This window comes from Macrobrachium rosenbergii, chromosome 22 (assembly GCF_040412425.1).
Source record: "Macrobrachium rosenbergii isolate ZJJX-2024 chromosome 22, ASM4041242v1, whole genome shotgun sequence".
Classification (NCBI taxonomy): Eukaryota; Metazoa; Arthropoda; class Malacostraca; order Decapoda; family Palaemonidae; genus Macrobrachium; species Macrobrachium rosenbergii.
The window spans coordinates 21,581,739-21,603,368 of NC_089762.1; the positions used below are offsets into that span (position 1 = coordinate 21,581,739).

The 21,630-nt window shown below is 36.0% G+C and overlaps 1 protein-coding gene across 14 annotated transcripts in view; it reads right to left on the bottom strand.

Annotated features, from left to right (window-relative positions):
- LOC136850629 (zinc finger protein 418-like) overlaps positions 1 to 21,630 on the bottom strand; it is a 191,848-nt gene that overhangs the window by 16,944 nt on the left and 153,274 nt on the right. For all 14 annotated transcript variants that reach the window (XM_067124337.1, XM_067124343.1, XM_067124344.1 and 11 more), the window contains one exon: positions 15,658 to 15,881. In XM_067124337.1, the coding sequence (XP_066980438.1) occupies positions 15,658 to 15,881 (224 nt within the window). The remainder of the gene's footprint in view (positions 1 to 15,657; positions 15,882 to 21,630) is intronic.

Here is a 21,630-nt window from a genome sequence, read left to right on the forward strand (position 1 = left end):
AAAAGACAGCCATCAGCTCCAGGAACTTAATATAACAATTCCTGAGTAGCTGATCACCTCCCTGCCACCTGACAATCCACCCAACCTGTCAACGAAGCATCTGTGAGTTTGTCACTCATACGGATGGAGGAGTCAGGGTGACCTGTTTCACCAGAGATTCCTTCCAAATCTAAGGCCGAAGTATCTCCCCAACTCTTTTAATCCTTTGATGAGGTCTGTCTCGCATCTTTTTTCTTGCAAGCGATAGCCAGAATTTGTTCACATTTTTAGTTGCAATCTATGTATTGGATCTATTACTGACAAGAACAGCAGCAGGCCCATCATACGTTCTGATTGCCATCTAGAAACTCTGGGCTGTGCAAGGAACCTTTTGAGGACTTGCCTTATTCTGTTTGAGTATGATGGGGAGAGACAACAGGCCATGAAGAGTATCCCAACACACTCCCAGCCACTGAAAGTGTCTGCTGGGCGTGAGGCAGGATGTTTTCAAATTTATAATAAAACCTTTTGACTGTACTGTAGTCTGTTGACCATTGCTCTTAGGTTTTTCAAGCACTCTTTTCTTGTAGGTCCCCAGATCTTTTTGTCTGAGTTCTCGAACGAATACTGTTGCTAGTTTTGAAAAATATTCTTTAGGCAATGTTTAGCCCAAAGGGCATGACTTTGCATCTGTACGTATCTTTCCCTATTCGGAACCTTAGGAAGGGGCGGAAGGGAACGGCTATAGGGATGTGCCAGTGTGTATCTTTCAGATCCATAGAAACTGCCCGAGCCCCTTTTTGAAACGGTAATCATCCAAAACTTTCGGCCAACAAGGTGCTTGTTCAATGTTGATTGGTTGAGGATCACTCTTCTTTTGGATGAGTCCCTTTTGAGGACACTGAAGAGACATACTTGGTGGCGAATATACGCAAGTTTCTGTCCCCCCACAGGGAAAACTTCCATTGTCTGTGATGTCATCGAAGCTGACCCCCAACCAATATAATTCCTCTTGGTATCTGCCTCCTCCTCTGCCTTCACCTTTGATAGACATTCCAGGTGTTGTTTTTCCTTTTTCCCCCTATGAGATGGTTTTTGAACCTTGTGAAAAAGGATGGCCTTAAAGTTGCTGTTGTTCCTTTGCAGGGAATTGTCCCTTCTGACCACCTAACTGTTTTTTGAGGAAAAATTTTTGGGGGTGACTGAAGGCTTATATGATTTATGATCAAAGTGGGCCTTTTTTGGGGTTTGGTAAAGGGAAATTTTGGGTTCTTTGTTTCCTGAATTCCTCTTTTCCCAGAAGAGTGTACACTGTACAATTCTATTGGTGGGCATGCTCGTTGAGTTGAGCCACAACAGACTCCTCTAACAGGTCCTTACAGAAGGGGTTAGAATGCAACAATGCAGTGACATTGGAGAGTGATTTGTTGGAGCTCTCCAATGCTTCCATTCGCAATTTTATGCACCATTCTAGGAAGTCAAAGAGTGCTTTCCATCGGGTTCTCATAAGACTTTTGGCCTTAACAGCAAAAATTATCCTGGGATGTTCTGAAAGCCTTAAGATGGCAACTTCCAGCAAGGTGGTAGAGGTTATAATGCTAAGGAGTCGGAGCCTAGCATAAAATTCTGACGAGGCTACTTGGTGAGCAACTTGGGTCTAAATCAAAAAAGGAAGTAGAGATCCATTTTTCATTGACCTGGTAAAGGGTGATTTCTTTAGTTTTTAATGTTATAGGCACAGGTAAGAAAACCATTTCTGTTAGTGGTTTCTCCAAGTCTGGTGAGGATGGTACCAGGTACCATTCTGTATTAAGGAATTCTGCTGTTTGTAAATTCTACATTTGCAACTTCGATCATAGTTTTTCTCTCATTAATTACCTACTTGCCATTGGGAGAGAAAGTGCACATTGAGGTGTCTCACCAAGGATCATCAGTATCATCAGGGGTGAGTATTGGAGCCCCTATTATGTTTTGATCTGAAGTTCTGTATTCCAAACTGACCCATTGTTGTTTCTAGTTGGAATTCTAAAATCAGACCTTGTTTGGGCGGCATTTGTATCTACACTCACTTTTCGGTTACAGGATGTAGTACTTTTGCACTTTGGTGTGTACATGACTGACTGACTTTGCTCTTCAGAATCATGCTTCATGTCCCTTATGTATTGCCATTCTGTGGCATGGGCATCTTTGATGGTACTCAATTTCCTTACAGAATTGACCAAATGGCGCAAACTGTGTATCCCTTTTGGGGGAACTTGCTGCAAACTGTGTATCCCTCTTGGGGGTACAGGTCAATAAAAAACTCAATTTTCTTACAGAACTGATCAAATGGCACAAACTGTGTATCACTTTTTTGGGGGAGCTTGCTGCAAAATGTCTATCCTTTTTAGGGGAGCTTTCCATAAACTGTGTATCCCTTTTCGGGAGCTTGCCATACACTGTGTATCCCTTTTGGGGGAGCTTGTGCAATCTAGCTGAGCTTCAGCAACTAAACTGTACCTGCCTGTTAATGAAGGGGCAGAAGTCCTGGGCAAGTTACTATACCTTTTCAAAAAAGCAGACATTTCAGTCTGAGTTAGGTGGATCCTAGTATCCCTTTTGGGGGAAAGATACTATTCAGCAATGATAGCTGCATGGAGAACAGAATTCCTTCTGGGAGGTTTCTCCCATGGCTAGCTTAAATTTATGTCCCTGAGCCTTCTGGGTTCAGCAAGGACATTTCGATGGCAATGTTCACTCCATATTCTTTAATAAGAATGTGAACTCTATGTAAAGATTCCTCTACTTCCTCCACAGGGCTAACCTGGGAGGTACTGGCGACTGATGTTAATGGGTTTTGGCCCACACATTGATGTTGTTCAGAGGAAGGGTTAACTATCTGCTGCCAAAGTTCTGCTGGAAAGATAATCTCCCCCTTCCTCACCCCTACTGAACCCTGGGCCCCATTGAGACAGCTTAAAAGGACCCATTTCGTCCTTAAAACTTGCTGACAGGAGCATACTACAGATCTCACCCAAATCTGGCGACCAAGCAAATTTTTCTTTGTTTTTTACAAGGATTATGCTCATGTCAGGTGGTGTGGGCTGTACCCACTGGGCCCTGTAGTGATATAAAGCAAGTTGTTATCTGAAGCTAGTAAGTATTAATTGTTTTCAAGTGAGGGACACTTCTGTAGTTCCTCATATAGTTTCCATATTACAGGTTAATTTGATTACAATTTTGCAGTTTTAATACATTTAAATAAATATCTATGTTAAACCTTCTAAGGTTTAGGTTAGTTTTGATACCTGTACACGGCTGTATTACTTATACACTGCTAGTCCTTTTGCAATAGCCAAGTGAAATTTTTAATTCCAGTTGTCATGCCATTCAGACTAACTGCTATGAACTAATTTGTTTGACTACCCCACACTACTGTTTTGTATAGCTTAGGGTAATGATTCTACTTTAATCTACGTTAAACTAAGAATAGAGGATTTCTTAGAAGATTCTTGCTTAACCTATTCTAGGCTTATTTACAACTTAAAAGATATAAACTTTACAGAAAATAATTCTCTTATCTGTTTTTCTATTTTATGTGGCCGAGACTACCTTTTCATCTGATATTCAGCCATCGCTGTTTTAAGCTAATAGTAGGATATTCATTATAAGGGGGTTCATACTTAATATGGTTAGACTATTGCCTGTTCTGGATTTATATCACCTTTAAGGATATAGGCTACACAAGACTCTACTAGCATGTAACCTTACAGATATGTTACCAAGACATAACCCGGTTATTTTATTTAGGCAAGGATACTGTTTATGTATAATCCTAGGCTTATTTGTTCTTTCTTAACCTAGTATAGGATATTGCCTAATCCAGAATATTATAACCTTATAATTATTCAACTATTTGTCTAACCCAATTTGTTGTTTATATCCAATCTTAGGCTATTTGGTTTACTATATAAAACAGTAATCACTATTGTGTAACCTTATTAGTGAAACCTTATAACCAGGTTATAACTTACTCTAATCTAGGCTACTGCTTAATCTGGATTATTTTATTCACACTTAAGTGTATGGGTTACATAAACAAAATCCAATAGCCTACCTTAGGATGTAGCCTTAAGGCTAGGTTACCATCTCATCCAGCACAGATTACAATTTCATCTAGTCCTAATTACATGGTCTAGGCTAACAATTTAGTCCAAAAATGGGATGTTTCATGAAAAGTTACCACTTAACTTGATGTAAGGTAATGCCTAATCTAGTCGTCGATTACTTAGCTCATGCTAAAGTGCACAGGCTTATATAAGAGGGAAAAAATTTATACTAATATGTAGCATCATTGTTAGGCTATTGATTTACTTTGCCCAGACATTAGTTTCTGATCCTAGGGTCCTTGGTCTAAGCTTGACCACTTAGGATACGTAATCCAAAGACATAGGCTACAGACTACATCCACTATTAATCTAGTCTGAATTATTCTCACTTACTGCCCAGAATATTGCAGACATCATATAATCTGAAAAGATTTTCCATATTAATAATAAGGTGTCGAACATTTCTTTTAGTTAAAACATTTAGTTAGAACTTAAAACAATTTTCGTTTTACGAGACTAGGTAGCAATCAATGCACTATGAAACTAGGTAGGCTAGCGATCAACGAGCTGGGTTCCGGCTTTAACACACAAATTATATATATCCCAGAAGCGAGCCGGGTTCTGGCTTTAACACACAAATTATATATATCCCAGAAGTTTAAAACTAAAACTTTTAATCGGAAGTTAATATTGAGCACTTATCTTGCTATTTTTGATGTTTCCATAATCCTCGATACTAAAACGGAGAAAAAAAGTAGAATTTTTTCGGAGCGCTGGTAACGACGTGAACCGTTCACTTTAGATCAAACAGAACCAAACAGAAAGTAATGACTCCTTGGTCTTTTAACGGTCCGGTTGTAAACAAGAGGGCGGATGTGCATGTGCAATAGTCACTTCTCTTTCTTGCAGGTTCTTTTGACGTTGGAAAAACTGGGTTCAGCTTCGCTGAAGATAAGGGAAAGTGCCCTCTTATCTTTGAGTCCATTATATAGCCCTCATCTTTGAGTCCATTATATACTCCATCATGTGTTATAGTGTTAATCATTATGACACAATATCTGGCCAAAAGAGCAACTAGAAGAGAATTCTTTGATATTAGTTTGGTCACCATGGAGCTCTGGTAGACCATGGAAGGTAACTCCTTGAGGACGAAACAGCGACTATGCTATCAAAAACGTTCTGAAAGAAAAACTGACATTACCCAAATGATAGGAATCCCTAAATATACAATTAAAGAAATTTTTTTTTCAAACAAATCCATTAGGCTTATTGTGCATCCAAGGAATTCTTGAGACACCCCACAAAATTACCCTATAAGTTCCATCTGCTAAGTATGCATCTGAGTTCCACAGCACACTTAGTGGCAGGTGGTGTCAATTCCAGTGACTCATTTGTCAGAGATAAGGGGAGAGGGGGAGGACAATTCTAGTAAAGTTGTGGTCTGTATTAAAAATATTACCTTTGTTCTTTAAATCATATTTCTTTCATCGCAAACCCTCTATTTTACATTAACCTGCAAACAGTAGTTGTTTAAGTCACAAGACTTCTTTCTGCCAACCTAGTTGAGTAAGTGGAAGGCAAACTCTTGGAGTAAAGTTATGTAGTAACCAAAAGTTCTGAGGACTAACAAGAGGTCAAAAATATAAGCGGAGTCTTGTTAGAAGGTCATTGTACGTACGTACTTTCTTGGCTGGATAAAGATACAACACTTGCCAAAACACTAAGGTGTAGCCAAACTTTTGGAGTAAAGTTATGTAGTAACCAAAAGTTCTGAGGACTAACAAGAGGTCAGAAATATAAGCGGAGTCTTGTTAGAAGGTCATTGTACGTACGTACTTTCTTGGCTGGATAAAGATACAACACTTGCCAAAACACTAAGGCGTAGCCACTATCTTCCTATGCTACTTCAAAAAAGAAAGGAACATGAACTATGAGGATGACTGATAAAACTTGGCCTGTCGTTACTAATTCCCCAATTGTAGCACACTGAGAAACTTGGTCACAAAGATCAAAACTTGACACAGGTGGAAGGAGATCTCCAAGAAACAATGTTTAAAATTTTACAAATTGATGCCCAGATATCTTTTAAAATTCATGGAGGGCTTCAAACCAGAGTCATTATGCATCAGTCATTATAATTTTACTGATTTTACTGCATTTGTAAGCTGTTTATTAATAAGTATAACAGAATACAACACTATACTATATGAAATACAGTTACTGTTGAAAATATTTTTATTAGTGAGTAGTAAAGAATCTTGAAGATGGAGTGAGAGGGTAGTCTTGCCAATGTTTACACAATACAGTATTTTGATGACCCTGTCATATGTAGACACAATTGTTGCAACTGAAGGAGGTGTGATTCAAGTGCATAACCTATTTTCAAGTTTTCAGTATTATGTATTTTGTATTCAAGGGTAACATAGTTGTCTTAAAAAAGTTAATAAACTTGTATCCTGTTAAAGTACCGCGTGTTCGTGAACTTTAATTATATGTGTCACGAGTTGCTTCTGACAACTCAGAGTTTGTTCAAAGTAACCTCTTTATCACTTGGTTGAGACAGTAGTCTTGTTCTTTTCAAATTAACAATAAAATATAAAATGACACAAAGAGTTGTCAGTCGACCTCCACAGCACGATACATTAGCTATCATAAGATGTCAGTAAATATTATATAAGGCAACAATACATACCAGTCTTTGCTTCGTGCAAATGTCTAACCATGTGGGCTGTATATGGTACATATTACGCATCTAGCTTCAGCATTCGTAACAAACAACAGTTATGCCTGTCATTATGTCTCTGAGCATTGCATTTCATTAGTTTTTGTCAACTATCCCCCCCCACCCCTGCTGCACTCTCAGCCTTCCCCAACTCAGTCTCCAACAATGCAGAATGTGTTGTTTACCTTTGTTGTACAGGATCAATTGCTGTACAGCCAAACCTTGGTTCTTGAATACTTTTATGTCATGAACAAATCATTCATACAAACAAAAATTTCAAGAGAAAAAATGCATTGGTTTTTTAACAAAGTTTTGGGTTAAAAACTGTAAACCAGAACATGTATGCTATGTAAACAAGGTCATAATACAGATACAAAACATTTCCTGAGTGCCACATTCAGTTTTACAACAGAGCTTGCTCACTTCTGAAGTGTGCTGGAATTTTTGTAAACCTCTGCTTTTTTTTTATACCTAACGAGAAAACAAAGATAGGAGCAAAGAAAACTGTTGTCATTACAAAATAAAAAATAAATCCTTAAAGGATCACGATAGAGATTAGAAGAGATAATGGAAAAAAGTGATGTATGCGTCTGATGTTGCCATGCAATTTGATATGGCCAGGTCCACGATTTTTATATCATCTTATCAAAACAAGAAGAGACCATCAAGGCAGCTGAGATTAACAAAGAAATCACAGTCCTTATGAAACAAAGATTGAAAATAATAGAAAAGGTGGGAAACTGTTGGTGATTTAGATAAACAACAGTTATCAGGTGAAAGTGTTTCAGAGGTAAGTGTACTTTAACTACACTATTTCTTAATGTTTTTGTTTTTGTTTTTAGTACAGTACAGTATTTGACTTCTTGCATTTCAACGCTACGTGCGATTTTGGCCAGTTACTGCTGTTATATGTTTAAATATGCAATCATCTGAGAAGTGGGGGAATGGATAAATCCATTTTATTTTATACCTCATGGAAAAAAATTGCTTTGGTTGATGAACAAATTGGTTCATGAACATCTTCTTGGAATGGATTATTTGTGAACCAAGGTGCCACTGTACCTTATATTTGACCTTATTTGTACCGATGTTGCTAAATATCTTTAGTATATCTTAACCCTTACACGACGACTGGACGTATCGTACGTCGACTAAAATTGTCTGTTGGGTGCTGAGTGGACGTACCGTATATCGACTACAAAAAATTTCAACCTTCGGTCAACTTTGACTCGACGGAAATGGTCAAAAAACACAATTGTAAGCTAAAACTCTTACATTCTAGTAATATTCAATCATTTACCTTCATTTTGCAACAAATTGGAAGTCTCTAGCACAATATTTCGATTTATGGTGAATTTTTGAAAAAAACTTTTCCCTTACGTCCGCGCGGTAACTCTGCCGAAAATTTCAGAAATTCTTTCATCATTTTGTCGTAATGTTTGCACTGGTTTATATTAGTCGTTGCATAAAGTTTTATATATGGAAATGTGCGCAATTTCATGTAGAATACAGAAAATAACTCATGGTTGTAGCTTCTATCAGTTTTGAAATATTTCCATATAAATCACGATAAGTGCCAAAATTTCAACCTTCGGTCAACTTTAACTCGACCGAAATGGTCGAAAAACGCAATTGTAATCTAAAACTCTTACATTCTAGTAATATTCAGTCATGTGCCTTCATTTTGCAACAAATTGGAAGTCTCTAGCACAATATTTCGATTAATGGTGACTTTTTGAAAAAACTTTTCCCTTACGTCCGCGCGCGGTAACTCTGCCGAACATCTCGGAAATTCTTTTGTCACTTTGTCGTAATGCTTGCACCGGTTTATATTAGTTCTTACATACAGTTTTATATATGGAAATGTGTGCAATTTCATGTAAAATACAACAGGAAATAAATCATGGTTGTAGCTTTTATCAGTTTTGAAATATTTCCATATAAATCACGGTAAGTGCCAAAATTTCAACCTTCGGTCAACTTTGACCCTACCAAAATGGTAGAAAAATGCAATTGTAAGCTAAAACTCTTACATTCTAGTAATATTCAATCATGTACCTTCAATTTGCAACAAACTGGAAGCCTCTAGCACAATATTTCGATTTATGGGGAATTTTTGAAAAAAAAAAAAAAAAAAAAAGTTTTCCTTACGTCCGTGCGCGGTAACTCACTCAGCCGAACATCTCAGAAATTCTTTTGTCACTTTGTCGTAATGTTTGCACTGTTTTATATTAGTCGTTACATAAAGTTTTCTATATGGAAATGTGCGCAGTTTCATGTAGAATACAACAGAAAATAACTCATGGTTCTATCTTTGATCAGTTTTGAAATATTTTCATATAAATCATGATAAGTGCCAAAATTTCAACCTTCGGTCAACTTTAACTCGACCGAAATGATCAAAAAACACAATTGTAAGCTAAAACTCTTACATTCTAATAATATTCAATCATGTACCTTCACTTTGCAACAAACTGGAAGTCTCTAGCACAATATTTAGATTTATGGTGAATTTTTGAAAGAAACTTTTTCCTTACATCCGCGCGGTAACTCTGCCGAACATTTAAAAAATTCTTTCGTCACTTTGTCATAATGTTTGCACCGTTTTATTTTAGTCGTTACATAAAGTTTTATATATAGAAATGTGCGCAATTTCATGTAGAATACAAAAAATAACTCATGGTTGTAGCTTTTATCAGTTTTGAAATATTTTCATATAAATCACGATAAATAGAAAAAATTCTACTTTCGGTCAACTTTAACTCGACCGAAATGGTCGAAAACTGCAATTGTAAGCTAAAACACGTACAGTCTAGTAATATTCAATCAATTACCTTCATTTTGCAACAAACGGGAAGTCTCTAGCACAATATTTCGATTTATGGTGAATTTTTTAAAAAACTTTTTTTACGCGCACGTTACGAATTCATTCATCATTTTGTGAAATATTTTCTCTGTGTTGCTTTGATCGTTTTGCAATTTGTTATATACCAAAATCATTGCAATTTAGTGTACAATACAAAGAAAAAAAATAACTCGTTAGCTTTAACCGTTTTGCTCACAGCGCGATTTGTATACAATTATATATGAAATTTTTTTTTTGCGCTGTCATATATTTCAATATTTATATATGATAATGATATTTTTTTCATTTCTGATGGTTGCATGCTAAACTTCAGGCAATGACAAAAAAAGGAGCCAAAAATGAACTCTTAATCTTAAAAACTAAACTAAGCGTGCTGTGATTTTTTGAAAAAAACTTTTTTTCCGCTTCGGCGCTAACTCCCGAACGCCACCGGCATACGACAGACACTTTTGTAAATAGAGGCTCGGCGTTAGAGGGTTAAATGACAGCATCAGTAATAAACAGAGGTTGTAGGCTAACAGATAGTTTGTTTGGTACAATTGCAATTTAAATATCACAACTTGTTTTGTACAGTCTAATGGCCTAAGCTTTGCACAGCATACAGCTTAAATTTAAAAAAATTAAATTGTAGGTAGTACTGCTGTGTGTAAAAGAAAAAGGAAAAAAAAACTTTTTAGGCTAGTCATATGATTGCACACATTCTTGGTATGACTATGCTGTTCAAGTACAATACAATATGGGTAACATACATGGGTGTAGGGGAAGGAAAGATATTTTTGTAGACTGGTCAGCCACATATTTTGTTAAGTGCAGACCCCTAACATGTCCATAAATGCAGGTTTCACTATTTCTTCTCCTTTACATAACTACAGTGATCTCTTGAATATCTAGATTACTAAAGCCAAGCCCTGTTGGATTAGGTCAAAATCCAGAAAAGGTAAAAAAAAAAAAAAAATCTTGGGTGTGAAACAGCTTCTCTGTACCCTTACTCACCCTACCTTATCAATGCCACAAAAGCGTTAGTACTCAATATGCTTATAAACAACATCCATCAACTGTAAACTGAAAACTTTATTTAAAAGGTAATAAGATCCACTCCAGCAAATAGCGGGAGGGGGCTATTATTCTCAAGGTCTAAAGTATATACGTCCTCTGACAGGTCATCCAAAAGTTTAACCAAGCTTTGCTTCATTAGTTTATGAAGGGTTGAAAACAGTTCTTGAACATCCCCAAGCTTGATGTTTAAAAAGTAGGCACAATATCAAAAGAGGGAGGCAGCAGGAAGGCTGAAGCAGACAGGTCACAGAGGAATCATATACTGGCAACATACCCCTTCATTTGAAACTTTATGGGCATATAGTGCCCTTTACCAGTAAACAAATACCACTGAGACTAGGTCCAATCTTTACACACGTCCTGTTTGCTTTGGGTTACACATCTACTCACTGCTAGAGCTACAGTAAATGGGGGGCCTTTCTCTCTGCACTAAACATGAAATGACAGGAATACCAAGGCATCTATGTTGTGCCAAGACAAAACAGACTAGCTCAGTAAGGAACTGACAAAATAAAATGAGCAGCATCAATACATACCTAACAAAAAATATAAAAGTTACATCCTAATAAATATTACAAGATTTCAAAATCTTGATATTAAGACAGACATGACAAACTTAACTAATAATGAATGCCAGAAATTACAGGAATGTTAATGAGGTTACCAAAGCCTGAAAAAGCACAAGCTGCTCATATATGAAAAAATTTTAATTTAAAAATAGCTAAGTCAAAAGTAGTGCAAAACCTTGGATAAGTACAATTAGGTACTTAACCCCTTACAAGATTAACCCGAGATATATCGTGATCAGTGTGCTAAAAATTTTTGGACTTATCATGTGATATCTTGTTAACCCTTAAACGCCAAGCCTCTATTTACAAAAGTGTCTGTCGTATGCCGGCAGCGTTCAGGAGTTAGCGCCGAAGCGGAAAAAAAGTTTTATTTTTTAAATCACAGCACGCTTAGTTTTTAAGATTAAGAGTTCATTTTTGGCTCCTTTTTTTGTCATTGCCTGAAGTTTAGTATGCAACCATCAGAAATGAAAAAAAATATCATCATATATAAATATTGAAATATATGACCGCGAAAAAAAAATTTCGTATATAATTTTATACAAATCGCACTGTGAGCAAAATGCTTAAAGCTAATAAGTTTTTTTTTTTTTCTTTGTATTGTACACTAAATTGCGATGATTTTGGTATATAACAAACTGTAAAATGATCAAAGCAACACAGAGAAAATATTATCACAAAATGATGCATGAATTCGTAACGCGCGGATGTAAAAAGTTTTTTTTTTTTAAATTCACCATAACTCGAAATATTGTGCTAGAGACTTCCCGTTTGTTTCAAAATTAAGGTAATTGATTGAATATTACTAGACTGTAAGTGTTTTAGCTTACAATTGCAGTTTTCGACCATTTCGGTCGAGTTGAAGTTGACCGAAGGTAGAATTTTTTTCTATTTCTCGTGATTTATATGAAAATATTTCAAAACTGATAAAAGTTACAACCATGAGTTATTTTCTGTTGTATTCTACATGAAATTGCGCACATTTTTATATATAAAACTTTATATAACGGCTAATATAAAACGGTGCAAACACTGCGACAAAGTGACAAAAGAATTTCCGAGATGTTCGGCAGAGTTACCGCGTGCGGATGTAAGGGAAAAGTTTTTTCAAAAAGTCACCATAAATCGAAATATTGTGCTAGAGACTTCCAATTTGTTGCAAAATGAAGGTACATGATTGAATATTACTAGAATGTAAGAGTTTTAGCTTACAATTGCGTTTTTCGACCATTTTGGTCAAGTCAAAGTTGACCGATGGTTGAAATTTTGGCACTTATCGTGATTTATTTATATGAAAATATTTCCAAACTGATAAAAGCTACAACCATGGGTTGTTTTTTGTTGTATTTTACATGAAACTGCACACATTTTCATATATAAAACTTTATGTAACGGCTAATATAAAACAGTGCAAAAATTACGACAAAATGACGAAAGAATTTCTGAAATTTTTGGCCAAGTTACCACGCGGACATAAGGAAAAAGTTTCTTAAAAAATCCACCATAAATCGAAATATTGTGCTAGAGACTTCCAATTTGTTGCAAAATGAAGGTAAATGATTGAATACTACTAGAATGTAAGAGTTTTAGCTTACAATTGCGTTTTTTGACTATTTTGGTAGAGTCAAAGTTGACCGAAGGTTGAAATTTTTTGTAGTCGACGTACGGTACGTCCACTCGTCACCCGACAGACAATTTTAGTCAACTTAAGATACTTCCAGTCGGCGTTTAAGGGTTAAAAAGTTAAACACAAATATAAGGCTCATACGAGGTTTCTCATGATCGACAGTGTTGTTTTAAAAGCTTCTCCGAGATATCTCGTCCTATATCATACATTTGGCAGTGGTGTTTGCTACTAGAAGTCATGAGTTATTGAAGATAACTTTTCTGTTTTTTCATGCAGACGAAGTGTCATCAGTAGCACTTCAGTGGCCATCATTGTCCTTTGTTTTTTGTTTTTTTTTGCTTATTTTTGTCTAATTAGGTAAGTTTGGTTGTGTTATTTGTCATCTTAGGCTCTTTATATGTTATATTATTGATTTATCATGTTGCTGTTGTGTCTTTTGTTAGCTAACCCCTTGACTATTTTGTGGTACGCCGAGTAACCGGCGATCTTGAGAATTCGTTCGTATGTTTTATAACTTCTTTTCACCTGTTCAAGGTAAACTTGGTTGTTTATTTGTAATCTTAGACTGTTTACAGTATATGTTATATTATTGATTTATTATGATGATGTCGTGTCTTTTATTAGTCTCTTGACCATTTTGTGATATGTCAAGTATAATTTTTTCTGAGTATAATTTTTATTTTATTTTATGATGAGTACACAACATTTTATTAGCTCTCCAGTGGTGACTTTTAGAATCTTCTGTATTTCTTCTTTTTGACTTTTTAGGTGAGTTTGATTGTTTTATTTGCCACTTTAGACAGTTTATATGATACATTATTAATTTATTATGTTGCTTTCGTGTAATTTGTTAGTCTCTTGACTTTATTTATTTATAATTTTAGCCTAACTTTATTTATTTATTATTTTAGCCCACTTATGGCAAGTTATCATGACGACAGTGATACTGAATAATCATTTACTGATCTTGAAAGTTCTGGCTCTGAAAGCGGCAATTCAAGCTTGGATGATTCCAGTGACGATGACATTGATACAGATACAGATAAGGTAATGGATGAAACACAGTGGAGGAGAATCACAGATTCTACTGCCCTTCCCCCCCTCGATTTCCATTTACAGGGACAACAGGTCTCAGTATCCCAGGGAATAGTGAAGGTATGTCTCCTCATGCTGAAATCCCCCAAACAAGACCAGGTAGACTATCTCTATTTCAGCGAATCCTACCCGTTATTGAGGAATGCATTTTCCAATTGACATTCCTCCTACACCCAAAAAGAAATTTCCTACAAGGCAATGTGTTGTCTGTTCTAAGAAAAGGAAAGGAATAATAATGGAAAACTGATCAGACGAGAGTCTCGCTATATGTGCGAGATATGTGAAGTTAGTCTTTGTATAACCCTCTGTTTCAAAACATACCACACAAAATGATATGAGAAATACACTGGTTTATGATTTCTGGTTTATGTGAAGTGAAAAAAATTTTTTTTTTTATCCAAATGAAGAGAAAAATATAATTTTGTTTATCCTAATGAAGAAAAAAATTTGTTTATTCAACTGAAGAGAAAAACAATTTTTTATATCCAAATGAAATGAAAAAATACTTCTGTTTATCAAAATGAAGTGGAAAAATAAAGAGTTATCAAGCATCAATATGTTTTTTATTCAATTCCTATTCTTAAATGACTAAAACGAAGCATATGAGATATCTCATGATAGACCAAATTAGGTATAACTTGTACGAGATAACTTGTTAACGGCCATAAAAAGGTCTTAAACGGAGTTTCTAAAAATTACTATTTTACATAAAATAATCACAATTTTCTATTGAAATCAAATTAGTATAGTATCTACACAACTTATATTTTCATTTAATTAAATAAAATAATTGGATTCTTTTTGAAACATTATGTTGAAAAAATAGGTCCTTTAAGGGGTTAACCAAGTAAAGAATAATACACAAAATACCGACACTGGTACTGTATAATGCACAAAATACCAAAACTGGTATACGATATGAAGCAAAAGCCAAGTAAACCTACATATCTAAACAGAACTGGCTGTTCAGAGGAACAGTATGTCTGATGGTTCAAGCAGCAGAGTCATGCACTCACCACTCCAAGATGACTTGAGTAAAGAACCATCATAACATGCCAAATCTCAATGAAAATTAATTTCATGTTGTAATCATAAAGTACTAATAAGAATGATGACATGCCAAGAGAAAAGGCTAAACAAGCATGAAAATAGCGTGAACTGGTCAGCTTCTTGGGAATCAAAACCAGGTCTGTTTTGAATGGTAGACACAGAAGGAATGGACATATTCTGCCACTAATGTAATTAAGAATCAAGCATGGATCTTCAACTGAAGCATGACTAGAAATGGATTTAATATACATTTATGCTACTATAAAATAATAGTTTCAGGTAAAACAAATGCCAAGGAATGCCTAGTACAGAATAATTATAATTTATTCCTTTAACTTGTTCAGTAGCTTTCTGGACCACCTTTGGACCCATCCGTATGGTTAGGAGACACAATACTTTTTTCATGTGGATGAAAGGCTTGGTTATGAATTTTGTGCCAATTCCTTTTTCTCAGCTATCAAAAATAATCAAGGTCTCGTTTTTTCCTTTGAAGGAACAAGATGTGTTACAAGTTTGTTTTCTAATTTTTTACCTTTCAAACATATCTGTATCTGCCTTAAACATATTTCTAAGATTAAAAGTTAAAATAATATAATTACACTTACCTGTATCTGAATATCAATTTAAACTGCTCTCCACATAAGGTACATTCATAACAGTATGAACTATTATGCATTTCATTAATATGATGATTCCGCATTCCACGTGTTGCATATTTTTTCCCACAGTGCTCACATTCAAACCTATGATCTAAATGTTTGGTCTTGACATGACTTTGGTAACTTGATTTTTCTGAGAATTTCTTTCCACATAAAGTACATGTAACAGGCTGAAAAGTTAATAGGTTTCAGTAAAATGATAAGTATACAAAATGTCTTGACAGAAATTGCATTACAATTACTTTCTGCTATTTGTCGCAGAGGAAAATTTTTAAAATGTAGTTAATGAGATTATTTTCCAAGCAAAGAAAATATATGAAAAATTCCATAACACTTACAAAAAAATTTTTGTATGTTAAACATTATGGAAGGCAAACTATATCGCACAAAATCAGTACTGTATTGTAATGTACATCTGACAGGATTGCAGCTTAGACACATACAGGAGAGAATTAAAAGGTCTTTCAATCATGGTAAGCACTGTATAAAAATATAATATTGTGCACTGATTTTATACTGTGCAGTACCGTACTTTTTAAAATTACATCAAGTACTTATAATGAAGAGACCAATCAAAATTTTCCTTGCAAACTCATTCTCACACTGTCCTCTTCTCTCAAATGATCATTTCCATGACTGAGTACATAACATTTCTATTACCATTAATAATAAACATTTGACCAGATCACTGAGTTCACATTCTTAACTACCACTGGAGAGGCCCAAAGGGTTTGTACTTCATGAATTATATTAAATGTTACTTAATATACTGTAACTCACTAATTTAATAAAATGGATAAACTTCTTTCAAAGATTGGTTTCTAAGATTTGATACATGTAACTGGATGAAAGTTTATCTAATAGCCATGGGTCAGACAACTATGCCCAGTTGAAATATGGGATGATATCATTCAATGTGGCTTTATTTTTGGAATGAAAACCATAAACCAAAAGTAGGTTAAATCTTTTACTATTATCAGACTCCCTATTCCATTATGACTGCCACTGACTAAAGATGATGGGTTTAGAGATTGTAACAAATAGGCTCTATTCTTATATCTTTTGTATTATATAAATCCTATTTTATTAAGGGTAAATAATCAAATAAAATAACTATCCCTAACATACAAATGTATTATTTTGTTCAATAAAACCTTGAGAATAAGGTTTATGCTTGAATGAGGAGGTACCCAACATATTTCAACATTCAAATCAGCTTCATATGAACTCTGAAGTGAAGATTTAATTTGCTGAACATAATTTTTTGTACAAAAATTCTGAAGAGCAATAGACTCCTTAAATTACAGGCAGTCCCCAGTTATCAGCGGGCTCGGTTACTGGCGATCTGGTTTTACAGTGCTTGTCTAGCGACGAAAATCACAGATTTTTGGTTATTGGTGATTTTCGCTTATCGTCATGCCGTCACAACAGAACCCCCGCCAATAACTGGGGACTGCCTGCACTGAAAATTGCAAATTTTTGTTGGGGCATGTTTCTAATAATCTTACCTGCTGACCTTATTGCAGATAATTTTCCTGTAAAAACATATGCATTACTGGGTAGAGGAAATTGGCTTATTTAATTAAATGATGTTGCAACAAATCCTACACCAGAGGATGATTTACATCCATAGGTATGCACTGAGTAATGCAGGTCTTTACATTGCATACGTTCTACTGTATGTTCCTTGTGATGTTCAGGGGTACATATATGCATAATTTTTGGTCAAATAGTGCAAGTATGCACAGATGTGTACTTTACATAAATCCATAGAGGGGGGAACTCTAAGAGCTGAAAGCCATACACTTTGCTTATATTTACCGACTCAAAATTTCTGCTCGTTCTGACTGGGTACAGTGGTAGATGAGTATTTAAAAAAAATGTCTCTGACTGAAAAGCTCTTTAGTTGGTGAGTCATATGCCTGAATCTCTATTGCACACTGCATGGTCAGTAAGTCATGATGGAGAGAAAGTTTGGCACATTAGACTTTTACAGATCTATCTGAGGATGACTTCAATACTCCAATGCAGATTCTGAGTCTCCTTCAGTGTGAATTGTAACTAAGTTTTTTTTATTGCTGAGCCATTGACTGAAACTGGAAGGACAATTACTTTGTATGGTAACATCAGGGTTGTTCTTTCAGCTTCCCAAGTCGTATGGAAAAGTTTTTTTTATCAGGTTTAACGCATTTTATCTCTTGGCTTTTGTGTATATGTAAAATGCATACTTCCAATTCAAGTGTTTTTCAAAGCTTAAACACAGGAACTTTACAGTTTGCAAGATGGATATTAGTAGATTGTTTCTCATTTTTAGTTAATGTCATAATTCTTTTTCCCGCTGATGTCTTTACAAAATATAATTGCTTTAGTTTTTTTCTGCGAAGAATTGAAAGACTACTCTAGAAGCACAGGTACCTTCTTTTGAGAAGGTATTTTTAAGAATATCTGGGGCATGTCATAAGTTTGAGGCAATGTAAAATATGGTAAAGTCATCCATACACAAATTACTAATTCAGGCAGTTCCCGGCTGTCGGCAGACTCAGTTAGTGGCGATCCAGTTTTACGGCGGTTTTCAAAAATATTCATAAAAAATACAGGTTTTTTAATGGTTCGATGTCCGGTTGCCGGTGCTGAAAGCGCAGATAACCGGTTATTGGCTGCATAAGAAACCCCCCCTTGCAGTAGACAGGAACTCATTTCTGAGTGTACTGTAACTACACTTGACCAGAGAACAACCTGCCCGTTGTTTGGGTCAATCGCGCATGCGCACGGCAGATGAAGTACCAAACATCCCACAGCCTCAGAAAGTATGTTTTCATCAATCTGTGGGTCCCTTTCACTGAGATAGGTAGCGCCGACTCTATTGCCGCCATAATGGCTTTAGTGATTTCATCCCAAGTCCCAAACACCAGAATCCTACATCCGATAGAAATGCCAGCAAGAAAAGGAAGTCTATAACAATGGGGCTGAAATATGACATCGTTGAGCATTCTGACAAAAGGTGAGACTTTTTTCTTTTTTCTAGGCTGTTCGGACCTGAGCATCCATTGCCATCAGGCCAAGGATTACTGTACTTGTAAGTTCATTGAATCTGGCATAAAAAATTTGCAGTACTACTGTGCAGGCCATAGTAAAGGATTAGGCAAATTAAATTCCACATTTTTATAAAATTATATATTATGGTAAAATATCTGGCCATGACACGGTAGCATTTCCGCCGATGGTGCATGACCCGCTACCAAAAAATGTATTTACAAAGACTTCACATGGTTATATATTATTAATTTGGCAGTTAATTATAAAAAATTTTGTTAATAAAACTTCAATCTTCTGCAAGGTTTCTTAAAGTTTCATTTTCTTGTGGTTTAACCAATTAAATACCAAATGAAAATGTGCAAATTTAGGTAGCGATCAGTGTGTCCTGGGCGCTATTTTGCCCTACGGTAATTTATTAAGTTTTCATGCTTCTGTATGTAAAATTTATATGAAAAATGCATTACAGTGTACTGTATTTTTGTTTTTGTACACAAACATGATACAAAGGCAATACGTATGCCTAGTCATGATCAAGAAAAAGAGGTTGTTCAATCGCGCTGGTTTTATGAAATGCGTATCACGGTCCCTGCTCGCGTGATCAAGAGATGAGGTTATTCAGTCACACTGGTTTGATAAAATTAATTCATTAACAAACTAAAACATATCAGACATAACTGAGAGTTGCATTAGGATTGTTTTGTGAAAACTGCTTTGTTAACGACATGCTAGCATGTCTGCCACCGCCTGAAGCTCTTCCAAAAAATTCATTTACAAAGACTTCACATGGTTATATATTATTAATTTGGCAGTTAATTATAACACATTTTGTTAATAAAACTTCAATCTTTTGCAAGCTTTCTCAAAATTTCATTTTCTTGTGGTTTGACCAATTAAATACCGAATGAAAATGTGCAAATTCAGGTAGTGATCGGTATGTCCTGGGCACTATTTTTCTCTACCGTAATTTATAAGTTTTCATGCTTTTATGTGTAAAATTTATATGAAAAACGCATTACAGTGTACTGTACTGTATTTTTTTTTTTTACATAAAAGGGATTTTGACGAAGGAAAAATCTATTTCTGGAGAGGGGACCGTGTCACCCAGTGAAAAAGTCCATTCAGCACTTATTTCTAGGTAATTCCGTTGCTAGATACCAGAGAAAGGTAAATGAAATGCTGGAGTTACTACCCCAGAGCGAGCTCCATAGATGGAGTCGTGTATGGAAAAGGGTGAACTACAAAAACACGGAACCTTATCCTATAGAGATCCCAAAGTCAAAAGTCCCACAGGGAGGTGCCGTTACAAACCCATGCACCACTCGTGGACAGCACACAAAACACCGCTAGCCGCATTCCATGAAAGCATCACCCCACCAGAATGATGTTTACTATGGGAGGGACATGACACATGATGGAGGTGGGTCACGGGTGACACGGTCCCCTCTCCAGAAATAGATTTTTCCTTCGTCAAAATCCCTTTTCTGGATCGGGTCCCATGTCAGCCGGTGAAAAATTAACAGAGAAATAAATATCATTCTTAAACTAAAGAGATAATAATTCTAGGGGGAACAGAAGACCGAAGGTCCAAAAGAAATTTTTAATCACTAGTAACAACAACAATAATGTACAAATGAAACTGATGTTAGCTTAAAATTAACATGACAATATGAAAAATAAACATAAACAAAATAACTATACAATATTGAAAACCTTATAACTTAAATGTGTCATTTAGACAAACATATAGATAACACAGCCAGGTGAGAAGTCAAGGCAAGCCTGACTGAAATGACCGTAAGGGGATAACTGAGGCAGTGGAGGAGGAAATGACTAGGAATCAGAAAGGGAACCAGAGGGAGGAACAACGTTCCCTGCCGCGACTGCTGAGAATTTAAGAGCTTCTAAGGATTTCAAATAGTGACGTTTGAAAACCAAGGGTGACTTCCAACCAGTGTAACTGGTAAGATCCGTGAAATTCATGTAATGAAAATAATTAATGGAGGTGGCCACAGCTCTAATATCATGAACTCTTGGGACTGAGTCAGGGTTAGCCTGCTTGATAAAGGATCTGTTGTCTAATAGCAGACATAGAGAGATTACCCCTCCTTCCCTGATAAAGAGAGGCCCAGAAGAGATGTGAGAGGACCTGTCTAAATAAGCCCTCAAAGTATGAACTGGGCACAGGGACAGGTCTTGAGGCAGGGGAGAATTTTCCAAGGCGACCACCTATGCTATGGATCTTCATTTTTGGCCAGGAAGGTAGGGTGAGGAATCAGCAAAACCTCCCTGATGGAAGGAAGTCGACATGGTTGGACTCCCTAGAGAGTGCAGACAGCTCTGAAATTCTAGCACCCGAAGCTAGGCTAACTAAGAACAACGTTTTCCTCAATAAGGAAAGGTAGGGGCAAGACTGATTATCGATATCTGAGGCTAACTTCAACACGTCATTTAAAAACCAGGAAACCGTATGTGGACGGATTACTGGCCTCAGACGTGCACAGGCTTTAGGGATGGAAGAAAAGTAAGGGTCTGTGAGGTCAATTTTTTGAAACCATACAAGAACACTTTTCGTAAAGCCGACTTGACTGTAGTAACAGTACTAGCGGCTAAACCCTTCTCAAACAGTGATCTAAAAAAGGAGATTGCTAAATTTATGGTCATTACTGTAGCCTCAGATTCTTTCAAAAAGAGTGCTAGTTTCTTAATTGCTGAGTCGTACTGACAAAGAGTGGAGACCCGCTTATCTGATTCCAAGAACATGGTATTGACAGGATCAACGTTAGCATCCCTTTGAGCCGCAAATTTCATAAAGTCCACAAAGCCAGGGCACTTTGAATTTTTGAGGAAGCTGACACAGTCTGAGTTTGTACTACTTGTGTTAGT